The following is a 17,426-nucleotide window of genomic DNA, read 5'->3' as shown; positions in this document are numbered from 1 at the left end:
TCTTCCTTCCTTGCTATTTTCCTTCCTCCTATTCCCCCTCCCTCCCTCTTTCTCCTTCCTCTTCCCCAATCCCTTCTTCCCCCTTTCCCTTCCCTCCCTCCCTCTCATTTCTCTCTGTCTCCCTCTCTTTTTGTTTCTTTTCTCATTCCAATATACCTGGCTACCACTTTCCCTGGCCACCTCAGGTCTAACGCACCATCATCAAATACGAGTCCTATCGCAGTGGCTTGCACTCTGGCCAGCAGATTCGCTGAGAAGTGTTTATTCTTTCGAACGGAGAGAATTCAGCTGTGATCTGATATCTGCGGGAACATCTCTGAAATCCCCGTACGAGCTGTAGCTTATCACCATGTTTATGCAGAAAGTTTCAAACTATCCTCGACTGAAAATGTGCTGAAATAGTGGCACTTTTTACTGTGGGACTACACACAGCCAAATAGTATCTCACACACAAATTACTCAGCACTTTCTCAGAAGAGCAGGGTGTCATGATATATAGAGAAAACCACTTAAGTATCAAACAGGAAATTGTTAGGTAAACCATGAACGTCCACAGGAGATAAAGCCAGGCAGCCATTACAAAAAAAATTCCCAGCGTGTGATTCTGGCATAGTGAGATGGGTAGAAAGCAGGGCAGGGAATATCTTCAAATATGCATTTTTTGGAAATGGCATTGTAGCTCAAGTGGTAGAGCGCTAGCCTTGAGCTGAAGAGCGCTCAGACCCAGAGTTCAAGCCCCACAACCGACAAAAAAAAAAAGAAAATCAAATATGTATTTTTTTTTTCCACTAAGGACATGGGGGGAAAGCTGCCAGTGACTCTTGCAGATGGTGAGATCAGGAATAACCATCAACTGACTTTATTCCTTGCACCTGCCCTGCTCTTCTCGTGATCTATAGGGAAGGTTTTTGCAATCAGAAAAAGGAAAATAAAAAGACATTTAGTAGACTGAATGGATGTATATGAAGAAGAAGATCTGGATAGGCGATTTCCCTCAGCTGGACAGCTTTCTTCCTTCCCCTTCCTTCCCTCTTTTCCTCCTTCCCTCTCTCCCTCCCTTTCTTTCATTCCTCTCTTTCTTTCATCCCTTTCCTTCCCTTCCCTCTTTTCTTCTGTGACAAAACTGGGACTTGAACTTGGGTCTTTGCATTCTCACTGAGCTTTTTCTGGGAGCCATACCTCCCTTCCAGCTTTTTCCTGGGTAGCTAGAGATCAGAGTCTCAGGAACTTTCCTGCCCAGGCTGGCTTTGAACTTAAGATTCTTAGCTCTTCTCCGGAATAGCTAGGATTATAGGTATGAGCCACCAAGCCCACCTCTGAGGCAGCTTGAACTCTGGGCCTGGGCTCTTGAACTCAAGGCAAATGCTCTACCATTTGGGCCATGGCGCCTCTTCTGGTTTTCTAGTTTATTAAGGAAATAAGCATCTCATGGAGTTTCCTGTCTAGGCTGGTTTTGAACCGTGATCCTCAGATCTCAGCCTCTTGAGTAGCTAGGATTATAGGCGTGAGCCCCACCAGTGCCCAGCTATATTTTAATCATGGGATGCCCCTCTAAAACCAAGTGCATATTTCTCAGGGTGTGTGTGTGTGTGTGTGTGTGTGTGCGTGCGTGCGTGCGTGCGCGCTGCCTGGCAAGGTACTCTACCACTTGAGCCATACCTTCACTTTCAGCTCTTATTTTGCTAGTTAATTAGAGATAAGAGTTTCACAAACTTCCCTGGCCAGACTGGCTTTGAACCTCCATCTTCCGATCTCAGCCTTCTGAGTAACCAGGAATACAGGTGTGAGTCACCAGTGCCTGGCATACTCGACCTTTTTCTAGTGAGTGCATATTTTGCTCCTACGCTTACTGAGGGTCCGCATCAACACTAATGTAGGAAATAAACCAAAATGCAGGTTGTAGTGTCTCTGAGAATCTAGAAGGCTGCAATCATGCATTCTGGGCTCAGTGTGCCCGCTCTTAGTGTGCAGCAGTTTCTTGCCTGGGACTTGGCTTTGATGGCCCCAACCTCTCTCTTCTCTCCTCGTACACTGCTCTACTGTGTGGTACACTTGTCTGAGGTTTGCCAAAAACAAAAGCCAGGAAGCATGAGTGAGCACAAACGGGTTGTTCAGAGACCTCTTTGTGAACTACAATCTATGATCGAGGCTCGGGTTGGTGTAGATCACCTGCCAATGAGCAAAAGTGTCAGATATGGAGTTCGAGTCCCAGTCTCGAACAAAAGTAAATAAGTAAATAATGTTCTTTACCTTTGTTTGCCAAAGTTTGTAGCACATTTCCCAATTTCATAAAGCAGCAGAATCCTATCTATTTACGAAATCTTGCTGAGAAACCAAGTAAAGCAATCAAAGGCAAAAGTATGTGAGTAGCTTACAGAGGACAGGCCCACATCCTGTCCTTGGTCTCCCTTCTTACACCATGTGGAAGCTTCTAGACCCCTAGGCAGGAGCCAGGAGCAAGACTGGCTTCATACAGTACCAGATTCTGTTATATTTTGAAAAGCAACCCAAGCTAAAATACAAAGAAACTGTTTTTGTTGTTGTTGTTGTTTTGGTGTCATGGGGCTTGAACTCTGGGCCTGGGTGCTGTCCCTGAGCTCTTCGGCTCAAGGCGAGCACTCTACCACTAAAGTCACAGTGCCGCTTCTGGTTTCCCGGTGTGTTGGAGATAAGTCTCACGGATTTTCCTGGCTGGGCTGGCTTTGAACTGTAATCTTCAGATCTCAGCTTCCTGAGTAGCTAGGATTACAGGCATGAGCCACTGGCACCTGGCATGAGAGACTCTTATCTTATGGACTTTTAATCACCAAAAAGCCAGAAGTGGAGCAGTTACTCAAGTGGTTAGTGCTCGCTTTCTGCAAAAAAAGCTATGGGACAGTGCCCAGGGCCTGAGTTCAAGCCCCATTACTGGAAAAACACAAAACAAAACAAAGCAAGACTGCATCAGAATCTGTGGTGAGGGAGATGTTGAAGGATGGATACTGTAAGGATCACAAGCTTTTATGTGGCTAAGAATATTAAAAAGATGTTATTTTTATAGTTGTAAGTACAGGGGTGGGGAACCTTTCCTGCCAAAGGCTGTTTGGATGGATTTCAGCAGGCTAGTCTGCCTGGAGTCCATCCCACTCACAGAGCAGTGCTTTGTGGGCCTCTTACCTGGTTATCTGGGTGGTTGACGGTGAAGTAGCCCACACAGACGATGACTTCGTGAAGGAGGCTCTCGCAGGAGACCTGGCTGCAGTGGCCCAGCAGGGAGCTGGCCATGTGCCTGAAGGCAAGGGACAAGCCCTCAGCCCCTACAATAGACTGACAAAGACAATCTGCTGTTACAACTCCCCAGCCCAGAGAGCCTGGGCTGTGAATCCCACACAAGACCGTAGCCGGTGACACATCAGTCAGTTCAGTGGTTCCTGTGCCAGGGAATGAACCTGATAAATGCAATGTTTAATCTGAAAGAGGGACAGAAAACAAAGCAGAGCAGACCACATGCTTCCACTACATGGGTAGAGATACTATCTACATGGTTACTCATTCCATCTCAAAAAATTAGGTAGTTGTTCAAAGGGGTTTCAATTTAACACATTAATTAGCACAATGCACCTTAATCAATGTCCTCCCTTCCTCCCTCTGCTTCTTCCTCCTTCCTTTCCTAGGGCTTGAACTCAGGGAGCTTTCCCTTAGCTTTTTCACTCAAGGCTCATGCCTTACTACCCAAGACATAGTTCCACTTCCAACTTCCAGTGGGTTAAATGGAGATAAAAGTCTCATGGACTTTCCTGCCCTGGCTGGATTGAAAGAAACCTTGACCCTCAGATCTCAACCTCATGCGTAGCTAGGATTTATAGGCATGAGCCACCAGTATGCAGCCCTCTATTTCATTTTTTTCCCTCTATTTCATTTTTAATAGCCCATTCTTTTCTTTTTTTTTTGTCAGTCGTGGGGCTTGAACTCTGGGTCTGGGTGCTGTCTCTGATCTCTTCAGCTCAAGGCAAATGCTCTACCACTTGAGCCACAGTACCACCTCCGTTTTCTGGTGGTTAACTGGAGATAAGAGTCTCACAGAGTTTCCTGTCTGGGCTGGCTTTGAACCTCAATCCTCATATCTCAGCCTCCTATAATCCTAGGTGTGAGCCACTGGCGCCTGGCTCCTATTCTTTTCTTTTTTTTTGTCCGGTTGTGGGGCCTGAACTCTGGGCCTGGGTACTGTCCCTCAGCTCTTCAGCTGAAGGCTAGCGCTCTACCACTTGAGCCACAGCACCACTTCTGGCTTTTTCTGCTTATGTGGTGCTGAGGAATCGAACCCAGGGCCTCAGGCATGCAAGGCAAGCGCTCTACCACTGAGCCACCCTCCCAGCCCTATTCTTTTCTTATATACAGAATCTCATTGTGGAAAGTGTAGAAAGGCATAAAAATGTTAAAATCTACCTCTAAATGTACACTCTGCTTACTTCCAACACTTTTCATTACCTTGGAGAAAATATTTCCTGTACATGGAGATGCATGTGTATTTCTAATCAGTTATTATGGTCAAACAGAAAAGGATTATAACTACTAATTATTAGTCAAACAGCTCCATAAACTGGTCTCCCCAAATAATGTATAAAATAATGTATAAAATAATGTATAAAACAACAACAACAACAATAATTCCTCCCCTCCTTCCCTGCCCTGAACCAGGGAGCCCCTCTGTTATGGGGCTTCTGGGATCTTTTCTCCAGACAGGCCAAGGGCTGTGGGTGGTGGGCGACTCGGGAGTCTGGGTCTGCTTTGCAGCCTGAAGCTTCTATTTAATAAACATGTCAAACAGACAGAGCGACAAGAGGGCAAAGGGGAGCGCAGAGCCCACAGCGTGCGCTCCTGGCCCACGCTGGAATGAGGCGTGCATGCTGTGGCTGTGGCCTGTGGGAAAGGCCATGCTTCAAATGCATCTCTGGATTTCACTTGGTGGCTTGATTTGATGTTGAAGCAGGCCACACCAGCTGCAGTTTGGAAGTTTCAGTGAACTCACTGCCCTAGCAAATAACTCCTGAATTTTAAAAGGGTTTGGGACTCAGCTTCATTGCTCCAACACACACACACACACGCACACGCACACGCACACGCACGCACATGTGCACACACAATGTTTTTTTGATCCCCAAAGAGACTTCGGGAGGGCTCTGCTCCTTTAAATCAACCAGTGACACCTTTTCAGCTCAGCCCTTATTTAATTAGTCAAGTCCAGTGTGCAGTGACCCAGTGATCCGTTTGACCTTCACCGATAAGAGCAGGTCAAGGGGCATGGAAGTTTGAATATAAAAAATGAAACCAATTTTTCAAGGAAACTATATTTCCTTTTGAGCCAGAATTAATGGCCAAGTCAGTACGTTGATTTGTTTCTCGAGACTACCTTCAATTGTAGCAAGTGTCAAAGTGAAGACAATACGCGGGAGCCCTGAGCCCAGGCCATCTGTGCCGCCAGGGCTGGGGCCAGCGCTCACTGAAGGGCACCTCCCAGCCTTTCCAGCGAGCAAAGGACACAGAAGCAGCTAACAAGTTCCATGGTGGGGGACTACTGGTATAGGAGGGCTCCTACTTCTGTGGGAGGTTTGTGGGATCCAAGGAGTGGGGACAGCCCTGGAATGCAATGTTCTGTCCCCAACTTTCTGGATGGATATCTGCCAGATTCAGGCAAGCAATCTCCTTTCTCTCTCTCTTTTTTTGCTGGTTCTAGAGCATGAACTCAGAGCCTGCATGCTGTCCCTGGGCTTCTGGGCTCATGCACATGCTCTACCACTTGAGTCACAGCTCCACTTCCTTTTTTTTTTTTTTTTAATTTAGTGGAGAGTCTCAGAGACTCTCCTGCTCAGGCTGACTTCGAACTGTGATCCTCAGATCTCAGTCTCCTGAACAGCTAGGATTACAGGCATGTACCACCGGCCTGGAATACTGAATCCTAAGTGTAAATGATTTGTCCAAAATGACACAATTAAAAGTGACAGTGTGATTGCTCAGGCAGGTTGTTCTGGTTTCAGAACCAGGGATGTGGGGAGCACTGAGCACGTCTTCCCATGCAGTTGATGGTCCCCTGGCCATCAACGTGTGCAACTCGCTGTTCAGCAAGCCACGCCTTCCCTACATTCCAGTTTCTTCTTCCTTTTGAGGCTCTGGGTTGTCCAGGAGGCTACCCATGCTGAAATGCATACCCTCCTCCTTCCTTCCACCTGAAATCTCTCTTGCTGACATTTGCACAGTTCCTGAAATCTCCTTTTTAAGCCAATGTCGGGGCCTGAACTCAGGGTTGGGGTGCTGCTTCTGAGCTTCTTTTGTTCAAGGCTAGTGGCTCAACCACTTGAGCCACAGCTCCATTTCCAGTTTTTTTTCTCTAACTGGAGATACTTTTCTTTTTTCCTTTCCTTTTTCTTTTTGGCCAGTCCTGGGGCTTGAACTCAGGGCCTGGGCACTGTCCCTGAGCTCCTTTTGCTCAAGGTTAGCACTCTACCACTGGAGCCATAGCACCACTTCTGGCCTTTTCTGTGTATGGGTATTGAGGAATCGAACCCAGGGTTTCATGCATGCTGAGTAAGCACTCTACTACTAAGCCACATTTCCAGCCTGGAGATAATTTTCTTAAGGACTTTCCTACTTGGGCTGGCTTTGAACTGAGATCCTCAGATTCCAGCTTCATGTGTAGTCAGGATTATTACAGGTGTGAGTCACTGGTGGTGGGCCCAGATACTTGCTTTTTTTTAGGGTCTCCTATTTTCTTTTCTTTTTTTTTTCTTTTTTGTTGGTAGTGGAACTTGAACTCTGGGCCTGGGTGCCGTCCCTCAGCTCTTCAGCTCAAGGCTAGCGCTCTACCACTTGAGCCACAGCGCCACTTCTGTTTTTGTGAGTTGTTTATTAGAGATAAGAGTCTCATGGACTTTCCTGCCTGGGCTGGCTTTGAACTGTGATCCTCAGATCTCAGCCTCCTGAGTACCTAGGATGACAGGTATGAGCCACCGGCGCCAGTGGGACAGGTCACACAGGCTTGACTCCTCATAAAACATGAATGTTATATTTAATACACTGGAATCTTCTGGAACAAGTAGCAATCATTTCTGGTATGGCTGTAAACTACTATAACTCTTGCCTTGCAGTTAGCACTTAAGACTGATAAAGTGGGGCTGGGAAGGTGGCTCAGTGGTAGAGCGCTTGCCTTGCATGCTCAAGACCCTGGGTTCGATTCCTCAGCACCACATAAGCAAACAGAAAAAAGCCGGAAGTGGCGCTGTGGCTCAAGTGGTAGAGCGCTAGCCTTGAGCTGAAGAGCTGAGGGACAGTGCCCAGGCCCAGAGTTCAGGCCCCACAACCGGACCCAAAAAAAAAAAAAAAAAAAAAAAGACTGATAAAGTGCTTTGGAACCTTAAAAGGAATTTCTGTTCTTGTGATGGAAAAATTAATGGACAAGATACTAGTATCAGTACTACAACTCACTAAGTCTCTTCTTTGAAAGAATGACAGGGAAGACATTTATTAAGGAATCATATATTTGTTGTGTGGTTCATGCCTGTAATACTAACAATGCAGGAGGCTGAGATCTGACGATCACAGTTCAAAGCCAGCCTGAGCAGAAGAATCCGTGAGACTCCCATTTCCAGTTAACCACCAAAAAGCCAGTAGTGGAGCTGTGGCTCAAGTGATAAGCACCAGTTATTCAGGCCTAAGTTCAAGCCTTAGTACTGGGACCCCCAGCCCCCCCAGGTTTGGAGGAATGGCTCAGTCAGTGAGAGCACCCTGACAATCAGTGAGAAAAACCTCAGAAACTAATCACACATTTGTCATGAGCTATAAAGCAGAAGTGTTCCTTCCATCTCACAATGGCAAATATCACTATTTTCATATACTTCCATCTCTATATAACCATTTTCCCTCTCAGCACAGTAATTCATCTAAATGATGGGTTCATCATCTGCCAAGTTTTTTTTCCTGTTTTAATGAAATCATTTGACAGTTAATAAATGGAGAGAGAAAGTCTACTCCTTGGGATTGCTCTGTTCCAAAGGTTCAGTGTCTTTAAAAATTAAATTGCCTACATGAAAAAAAAAGTCTGTTTCTAAGTCTACAGTCTGAGGTTACAGTATAAAGCAATCTTTTCTTTCTTTAGCTATAAAAACTTAATTTATAGGGTTTTGTACATTTAAGTATACATGCACTTCACATTGGAGACAAATCAGTTAAATCACTCTTAGAAAGTTACATCAAAATAACTTATCTACTTTTGATTCTGCTTATATAAGAAATCATTAGTCTGCTTACTATTTAAAAGTTGATGGTGTCAGGGGCTCATGTCTGTAATCCCAGCTGCTCAGGAGGCTGAGATTTGAGGATCGCAGTTTAAAGCCAGCCCAGGCAGGAAAGTCTGTGAGACTCCTATCTCCAATGAAACCACCAAAAAAGCCAAAAACAGAACTGTGGCTCAAGGGGTAGAGCACCAGCCTTGCATATAAAAAGCTCAGGGACAGCATATAAGCCTTGAGTTCAAGCCCCAGAAATGACACAAAAACAATCACAACAAACCAAACAATGATAAAATGTTAACCTCTGGTTAGTTAACACCAACACAAAGCAGATCTTGATACCTGGAAAGCAGACAGATCAAGAACCGCAAAGCTATTGAAGAATCGTAGACTCTGAATGGCGACCTGGATGGTGTTCTGTGTGTAATTCTCCTTCGGACTAGCAGTGCTGGGGTCGGCAGAGGCACCGTGGAAGAGCACGCAGTAGAGCATGTGGAGCACTCCAGCCAGGTCTGTGGCCTGCAGTGCTGCTGTGAGCCCCGTGGGATCCTGGCGATTACTGTCAAATATGCCGTAGGACCTGCCAGAGAGACATTCAACTCTGAGCAAAATCGAGTCAAAGGATGTTAGCATTTTTATAGGTTGAATGGAATGAGACAAGCAGACCGTTAAAAGCAAGCCATCTGAGCGGTGTCATGAGGTAACAAGAGACTCCAAGGGACAAATGCAGTCTTCCCCACCAAGTGGCCGGTGGCTTCCCTTTTCTCCCCCTTGGGAGACCAGGTTGCTGGAGGAAGCCTGGGGCAATGCCGCCACCTCCCTCCCCCTACACTTGGTGGTTCTGAGAGGCCGAGTCTGTTTAGTGCCTAGGTCTGGCAAACTTGCAGAGTCTTTGAGAGTTTTGGGGACTCAAGCGATCCAAATCACTGCAATCTCCTTTTCTGGATATACACAAAGGTATCTTCATCAGGAGAGCATGTGGCATCTAAAACCTGAAGTGGGCCACACGCCTGTGATCCTAGCTAATCAGGAGGCTGAGATCTGAGGATCAAGGTTTAGAAAGCCAGCCCTGGGCAGGAAAATCTATGAGACTCTTATCTCCAATTAACCAGAAAAAAGCTGGAAGTGTGGATCAAGTGGCAGAGTGCCAGCCTTGAGTGAAAAAGCCAAGGAAGAGCACTCAGGGCTTGAATTCAAGCCCCAGTACTGACACATGCACACGTGCATGCACACACGCACACACATATACAAAGAAACCCCTGGCTGGGCACTGGAGGCTCATACCTATTATCCTAGTTACTCAGGAGGCTGAGATCTGAGGATTGCAGTTCAAAGCCAGTCTGGGCAGGAAAGTCCGTGAGACTCTTATTGCCAATTAACCAGAAGTGGTGCTGTGGCTCAAAGTGGTAGAGCGCTATCTTTGAGCAAAAGAGCTCAGGGACAGTACCCAGGCCCTCAAGTCCCCAGGACGGGGATAAACAAACTGCTTTTCTGACATTGTTCTAAAGTCCAAGAACACCACAGGGGCTGGCTGTAGGACCAGACTCCCAAAAACAAGCAGGGACTGACCAGGTCTGCACAAATCACTGTGAAGACAGGCTAGTCACAGAGACAGGGAATGTTACAGAGGAGCCAGAGGTGCAGTGGTAAATCAGTTCTTACCATCCGTTAGCACTTGCTAACTCTACCTCCCCCTCCCAGAACTGGGGGACTCACAAAACACCCAGGGACCACGAATGAGCAGTCAGAGCACACAAGCTGCCAAGTATTCATTCTCCTTGTTTTAAATTTTTCTGAAGACGACAAAGGTTCCTCTCTAAGGGCTCTGGCCAGCTCAGCACCGCCAATATTCTTCAGTGGGCCCCCTGTATTTACTCTGGCCCCATGGCTCAGCGATGCCCAGGCCTAGAGTGAAGCTGCACGGTGTGCTTCCCTGGTGGTTTGGCACGGTGCCAGGATGGCACAGATCACGGTTGGACCTGATGAGATGCAGCGGAGTACTTGGCTGATGTGCCTGGAATCCTCACTTTTTCTTTTCGTACATCATGAAGATGTGAGATCTGGGGTGTCAACAGACTCTTGCTCCAATGACTGCATCTCAGCTCTCTCTTGCTGTACCCAGGGAGCCAGGTGACTTTCTTCATAGGAGTGTGTGTGTTTATGCACATATATGCATGCTGGTACGAGGACTTGAACTCAGGGATTGGGCTCCCTTCCTTAGCTTTTCCACTTAAGGCTGGCACTCTACCACTTGAGCCACAAATCTACTTCTGTCTTTCTACTGGTTAATTGGAGATCAAAGTCTTAGGGACTTGTTGCCTGGGCTGACTTTGAACTACGATCCTCTCAGATCTCAGTCTCCTGAGTAACTAGATTACAAGTGTGAGCTTGAGGTCCCCAAAAGCTTTTTCTCAGGAAGCGAAGTTGTCTGGTCCCACTGAATGTCTTCCCACCTTTTTTGGGTCAGTCGTGGGGCTTGAACTCTGGGCCTGAGCACTGTCCCTCAGCTCTTCAGCTCAAGGCAAGCACTCTACCACTTGTGCTATAACACTACTTCTGGTTTTCTGGTGCTTTATTGGAGATAAAGAGTTTCACACTTTCCTGCCTGGGCTGGCTCTGAACCACAACACTCAGATCTCAGCCTCCTGAGTAGCTAGGATTACAGGCGTGAGCCACCGGCGCCCAGCTGAATGTCTCCCTTTAATCTGGTATGATCTAGACAATACTCAGAGGAAGTGTGGTGTGCCACCGTTAAAGGACGGAGCTTGCCTCCGGTGTCTCCCCCTCACACGTTTTTCTCTGTCACACGTCTTTCCTTCCAACCAGAGCCAGGGATGAAGAGAGTGGTAAGCACCTGCATTCACCCCACCATCTCATCCAGCAGCCTCAAGACATGCCACTAACTAAGTACACATTGCAAAGCCTAGCTGGTGAGTTCCTAGTACACTCATACAGCCTTGTGCGTGTAATCCCAGCTACTCAGAAGGCTGAGTTCTGAGAACTGTGGCTTGAAGCCATCCTGGGCAGCAAAGTCTCTGAGACTCTTATCTCCAATGATAAAACAAAAATGGCAGAGGTGGAGCTGTGGCTCAAGTGGTAGAGCACCAGTCTTGGGCAAAAAAGCCCAGTCCCTGACTTCAAGCCCCAGGACTGGTAAAAAAAACAACAAACAACAATAGTAAACAATCTCCTGCTGTATTCTATTTTGATAACACCAAAAATATCACTAATATTACAGATATGACTTCCTTGGACACTTTGTTTTCTTCTCAGGAAAAAAGCTCTTTGGGAATATCACTAGCTCATACACAGGTAAGATCTTCTCAGCACCTTATTGCCTTCCTAATCCAGTTCTCATTGTTGGCAGTTAAGGTCTGATTCCTTTCACTCATAAATTAAGACCCAGGCAGACCAGTGAGATGCTGGAGGTCATACAAACTCGTTAGTGGCAAAAACAGGGTTTGGTCCAAGGACTAAACCATCCAGGCCAAACAGAAGAGAATTCCTTTCTTTTCTGGCTTCTTATAGTCACATCTTGCAATCAACTGATTGCTGCTAAAGAGCACACAGATTATACCACCACCCTCTGTCACAGTAGGAAGACATTTTTTTTTTGTCTTAGGGGATGAAACCAAAACACAAGTTTAAGAAAGGGTATTTATTTGATTATAAGCACTTTTGAACCTTTACACAAACTCCTGTTAGCTAGTGTCAGTTGGCCCTTTCTTCCTTCCATTAGAGTAGAAAGAGTTAGGGGTCAGACCCTAACTAGAGACATGTGTAGAGATTAATGTGTCTGAGTTTATTAGAGAGGTTCCAAAAGGGGCCTGTGTTTGTTTAAAACTGACTGCCTTTCAGAACCACTGACAAGTCAGGAGACATCTCTCCCCAAAGCTAATCTCTAATAGGCTTTCAGGACCTCAAGGATGAGTGACACTGTTGCTGGTGACAACAGCTTTATTGCTATGTGGCTCTCTTACTGCATATGCTGGTTTAAACAGATCATGAACACATCCTAATGTACATATTCTGGAATATGGCTCAATCATTACTAATACTTTGTAGTATATGTAATCATTCTGAGCATTAAGTGATATGAATTTACTATTATTTACTATTTCCTAAAAATGAATAAAGAGAGTAAGGGTAACTAGATCAGTCCCTTTCTTACATGGTTATCTGGGAAAACACTAACCTGACAAATAAAAAAAAAAAACCAAAAAACCTACACAGCCTCAGTCTTTTGAAAAGACTTCCCTAATGGAATGGAGGCATTAAGGGAGAAAAAAAAAAAAAAACAACTGAACAATCAAGAACTCAGATGTGGAAATGGTTCATACATGTAGAGCACGGGGTGGGTGTCTTATGTCTGTAATCATAGCTACTCAGGAGGCTGAGATCTGAGAATCACGGCTCAAAGACATCCTGGGCAGGAAAGCTGGTGAGATTCTTCTCTCCAATTAACCAGCAAAAAGCTGGGAGTAGAGTTATGGATCAAGTGATAGAGCAAAAAAGCTCAGGGAAGTCCTAAGTTTAAGCCCTAGTACCCACACACCCACACCCACACACCCACACCCACCCACCCACCCACCCACCCACCCATACACACACACACTGAAGAGAACATTGCTTTAGGACAGAATATGCATCTGAAAGTAAGCCCACAAAGGCCTGTGTGGGCTTTTGGCTCCCACAGGATGAATGCAAAACTGAAGGGACTTTAGACAATGTTTACTTTTGATTTAGTCTGAAATACAGATAATTTGTCCGTGAACAGGCTCTGGCTCCTGTTGATCTTAACTGTCACTTATAATCATTTTAAAGCTAAATGTTTATAATAAAAAAAGTAAAAGGCCTTATTCATATCAGGCATGAGTTATAAAGTGCTCTCTAAGAAATACAGGGGAGATAGGAAAAATCAGATCTGAAATTCTGTCCACTATGCTCTGAGATCCTCTTAATTCTGCTGGATTTTAAGGGGTTTTTGTTTGCATTCTGGGACTCAAGATCTTAGTGAGATTTACATTTCTATTAAGTAAAGCTAGAGTCAATTAGGAAACAGCTATAATTAGGCTATCAATACTCTTGAACTGCACCTGAAAACTATTTTACCTTAAAGGAGATACCGATAGGCAGGAAAGGTAGGGAAAGGCAATAGTTTGTGGGTGCATGAATCCAGAAATATTACCCCATCTTTGGGATTATAAACCACTTGGCTGGCACATAAAAGCAGTGTGGGGCAGTTCTACAGTCCATAATCTGCTCTTTGCTGTTTGGTTCTCATTTGCTCTCAGCCCTCTGGTCTTGATTTCTCATCTCCTTCAGGGCTGGTGATCTTCCAGAATGTTCTCTCATTCCCCTGGATTTTGCCTTTGTTCACATCTTTAGTTTTTGAGTCGCTGGGGCATCTTGTAAGGATGCACTATTTTTTATTTAGTTTTTGAACTCAGGGCCCGGGCACTGTCCCTGAGCTTCTTTGGCTCAAAGCTAACACTCTACCACTTGAGCCACAGTACTACTTCTGGCTTTTGCTTTATATGTGGTAATGAGGAGTCAAACTCAGGCTTCATAAATGCCAGGCAACCACTCTACCATAAGCTACATTTCTCATTCCAGGATGCCCTATTTTTTTTTTTTTGTCGGTCGTGGGGCTTGAATTCTGGGCCTGGGCGTTGTCCCTCAGCTCTTCGGCTCAAGGCTAGCGCTCTACCACTTAAGCTACAGCGCCACTTCTGGTTTTCTGGTGGTTTATTAGAGATAGGAGTCACAGTCTTTCCTGCCCAGGCTGGCTTTGAACCGTGATCCTCAGATCTCAGCCTCCTGAGTAGCTAGGATTACAGGTGTGAGCCACCAGCGCCCGGCTCAGGATGCCCTATTTTTAAAGCCCCTGAAACTACAGAATTGTACCCAAAGGTGTGCAAGGTGTTGGGGCCGGCAGGCTTCTGTTATGATGGGTGAGAACTTGATTGCATAAGGAGAAGTGTATTATTTCTTAAGCAGTATTCCAGCTTTAGGTTCTCATGTCGTAGGATATTCTGAAAAACCTAGCCTGCAGCCAGGGAGAGAAGCATGCATCCAATTTGGTATGCCCGTGAAAAGGAACAACTTTTACAGATGTCAGGTCCTCTGTTTACAATCACAGAGTACCAGCTGGGCACTGGTGGTTCACACCTGTAATCCTAGCTACTTAGGAGGCTGAGAGGAGCTGGGCAGGAAAGTCCATGAGATTCTTTTTTTTTTTTTTTTTGGGTCTGGTCGTGAGGCCTGAACTCTGGGCCTGGGCGCTGTCCCTCAGCTCTTCAGCTCAAGGCAAGCACTCTACCACTTGAGCCACAGTGCCACTTCCGGCTTTTTTCTTTTTGCTTTATGTGGTGCTGAGGAATCGAACCCAGGGCCTCATGCATGCAAGGCAAGCGCTCTACCACTGAGCCATCTTCCCAGCCCAATGTCCATGAGATTCTTATCTCCAAATAACCAGCAAAAAGCCAGATGTGGAGGTATGGCTCAAGTGACAGAGTATCAGCCTTGAGCAAATAAGCCAAGGAAGAATACAAGGCCCTAAGTTCAAACCCCAGGACTGGCAACCAAAATGAACAAACAGAAAACACATGTTTTAGTTTCCTGGTATTCATGTTGTTGAACTGCCTGATAACTGCTCAAAGGGGTTATACCATCAAATCTTATTTCTACATCTACTATTCTTTAAATTCTTCGCAGGGTAACAGATTTTTTTTCCCCCCTCATCCCAGGCTCTGTACTCAGGGCCAGGCAGCTGTCCCTGAGCTTTTTGCTTAAAGCTAGCACTCTACCACTTGAACTACAGCTCCACTTCTGGCTTTTTTGGTGGTTCACTGGAAATAGGATTCTCATGAACTTTCCTGTCCAAGCTGGCTTTGAATTGCATCCTCAGATCTCTGCCTACGGAGTAGCTGGGATGTCAGGCGACATCCTGACACTGGCTAAACAGATGCTTTTCAAATGTTTATTTTTTATTTTTTTAAGCCAATCTTCTGTTTAAAATCCTTCAAATGGCTTCTCATCACATTTCAAGTAAAATCCAGTCGCCATGTCTGTCCTCACCACCTCGTCCTCACTTCCTAGACCTCTTCTCATATCATTTTCTTGCTCATTCCATTCCAGGATCCTCCATCTTTGTTTCTGAAGCAAACCCACCTCAGGGTTTGTCATTTTCTCGACTAGAATATTCTTCCCGTGGATCTGTATCTGGCTGGCTCCTTCTCAACTCCAGTTTGAGGGGCAGATATATGAAAAGTACTCAAGATAAACAAGTCAATGGTACATGAGTTCATCCATTGGCCCCTGCTTTGTCCAGCCCCGTGAACAAATAAGTGTCAGTTCAATCTTAGCTGCAAGCAAACAGGCTTTGAAAAGCCAAAGAACCTCCCCCAGGCCAAGGAACTGGGCGATCAGGAACTGATTCCCAGCTTGGGTTTTTCCACACATCCAACACACAGTTCTCTTCTTAAGGACCTGCTCCCCAAACGCAGAGTCCCGCGTAAGTCTGACTGTAAGTGGATCCTGGGCTCAAGCTACTGTCCTGAGCCTGCTGGGCCTGTACAGGTCCTGAGGATCTTCCTTCATTGTGCCCGTCAATTGTGGGGTGGCAAAACCAGAGGACACTGCCCCTAAATTCAGCCGGGTAGACTAGAGCTCAGCCAGACCTCGTTTCTCTGGCCAAGTGTCTATGGTGCATACTCCATTTCAACAGTAACTATGAACTGGTCATCTTTCTGCCCCTACAAGAATACTAGAGGTTTTTCTTTTGTTGGGTTTAAACTCAAGAGCCTGTGTGCTATCCCTGAGCTTTTTTGTGCAAGACTAGCACTCTACCACTTGGTGCCACAGCGCTACTTCTGGATTTTCTGGTGGTTAATTGGAGATAAGAGGCTCTCAGGCCTTTCCTGCCTGGGCTGGCTTTGAATCACAATCTTCAGATCTCAGCCTCCTGAGTAGCTAGGATTACAGGTGTGAGCCACCAGTGCCTAGCTCTCTACTAGAGTTGTTAACTGTATTATTATTATTATTATTATTGGTCGTTTGTGGGGCTTGAACTCTGGCCTGGGTGCTGTCCCTGAGCTCTTGAGCTCAAAGCAAATGCTCTACACTTGATCCACAGCGCCACTTCTGGCTTTCTGGTGGTTAACTGAAGAGTCTCATGGGCATTCCTGCCCAGCTGGCTTTGAACTATGATCCTCAGATCTCAGCCTCATAAGTAGCTAGGATTACAAGTGTGAGCCACCAGTGCCTGGCTATTCTTATTATTTTATGCCAATCCTGGGGCTTGAACTCAGGGTCTGGGCACTGTCTTTGTGCTCTATCACTATGAGCCACAGCACCATTTGTTTTTTTAGTGAATAACTGAAGAGTCTCATGGATTTTCCTGCCCAGGCTGGCTTTGCACCTAAATCCTCAGATCTCAGCCTCCTGAGTAGCAGGTACAATTACTGAGATAGCGGGAAGTTCCCGCTTCCGTGTTCTGCAGACTTCACACCTGAAGGACGGGGAATAGCCATTCCTCCTCCTTAGACTGGACGCTGTTAAGAGCCCGGACAGCATGGCAGGACTTGGCCAGGACTGCCAAATGCTTCTGGGCAAAAAACTCACAGGGAACACTTAGCTCAGGGCTCATTCAAGGTGCCAGCAGATGCTACTTGCCTTGTCCAATCCCGCTGCGTTCACTCCATTGCCCATTTCCTTTTACATTTTTTAAAAAAAATTTTCTTCCTTCCTTCCTTTCTGTTGTGAGGCTTGAACTCTGGGCCTGGGCGCTGTCCCTCAGCTCTTCAGCTCAAGGCTAGCACTCTACCACTTGAGCCACAGCACCATTCTGGTTTTCTGGTCTCACAGTCTCTCCTGCCTGAGCTGGCTTTGAACTGCAATCCTCAGATCTCAGCCTCCTGAGTGGCTAGGATTACAGGTGTGAGACACCAGCACCTGGCTTTTAAAAAAAAAATTTTTTTTTTGTGCTGGTACTGAGGTTTGAACTCAGGGTCTGGGTGCTGTCCCTCAGTATTTTTGCTCAAGGCTGGTATTCTACCACTTGAGCCATATCTCCACTTTTGGTGGTCAGTTGGAGAGAAGAGTCTCATGGGCTTTTTTTGCCTGAGAGAGCTTTGAATTGGGATCCTTGGATCTCAAGCCTCC

The 17,426-nt window shown here is 46.0% G+C and overlaps 1 protein-coding gene across 1 annotated transcript in view; it reads right to left on the bottom strand.

The window, feature by feature from the left end:
- Nucleotides 1–17,426, bottom strand: part of Scaper (S-phase cyclin A-associated protein in the ER) — a 226,799-nt gene that overhangs the window by 23,513 nt on the left and 185,860 nt on the right. The window contains exons 27-28 of the mRNA XM_013012177.1: nt 8,604–8,841; nt 3,157–3,306 (exon numbers count right to left, since the gene is read on the bottom strand). Coding sequence (XP_012867631.1) covers nt 3,157–3,306; nt 8,604–8,841 — 388 coding nt within the window. The remainder of the gene's footprint in view (nt 1–3,156; nt 3,307–8,603; nt 8,842–17,426) is intronic.

Source organism: Dipodomys ordii, unplaced genomic scaffold (genome assembly GCF_000151885.1).
Source record: "Dipodomys ordii isolate 6190 unplaced genomic scaffold, Dord_2.0 Scaffold15, whole genome shotgun sequence".
Lineage (NCBI taxonomy): Eukaryota > Metazoa > Chordata > Mammalia > Rodentia > Heteromyidae > Dipodomys > Dipodomys ordii.
Note: the sequence above shows the minus strand (reverse complement) of the source record. Positions and strands in the feature narration are given on the sequence as shown.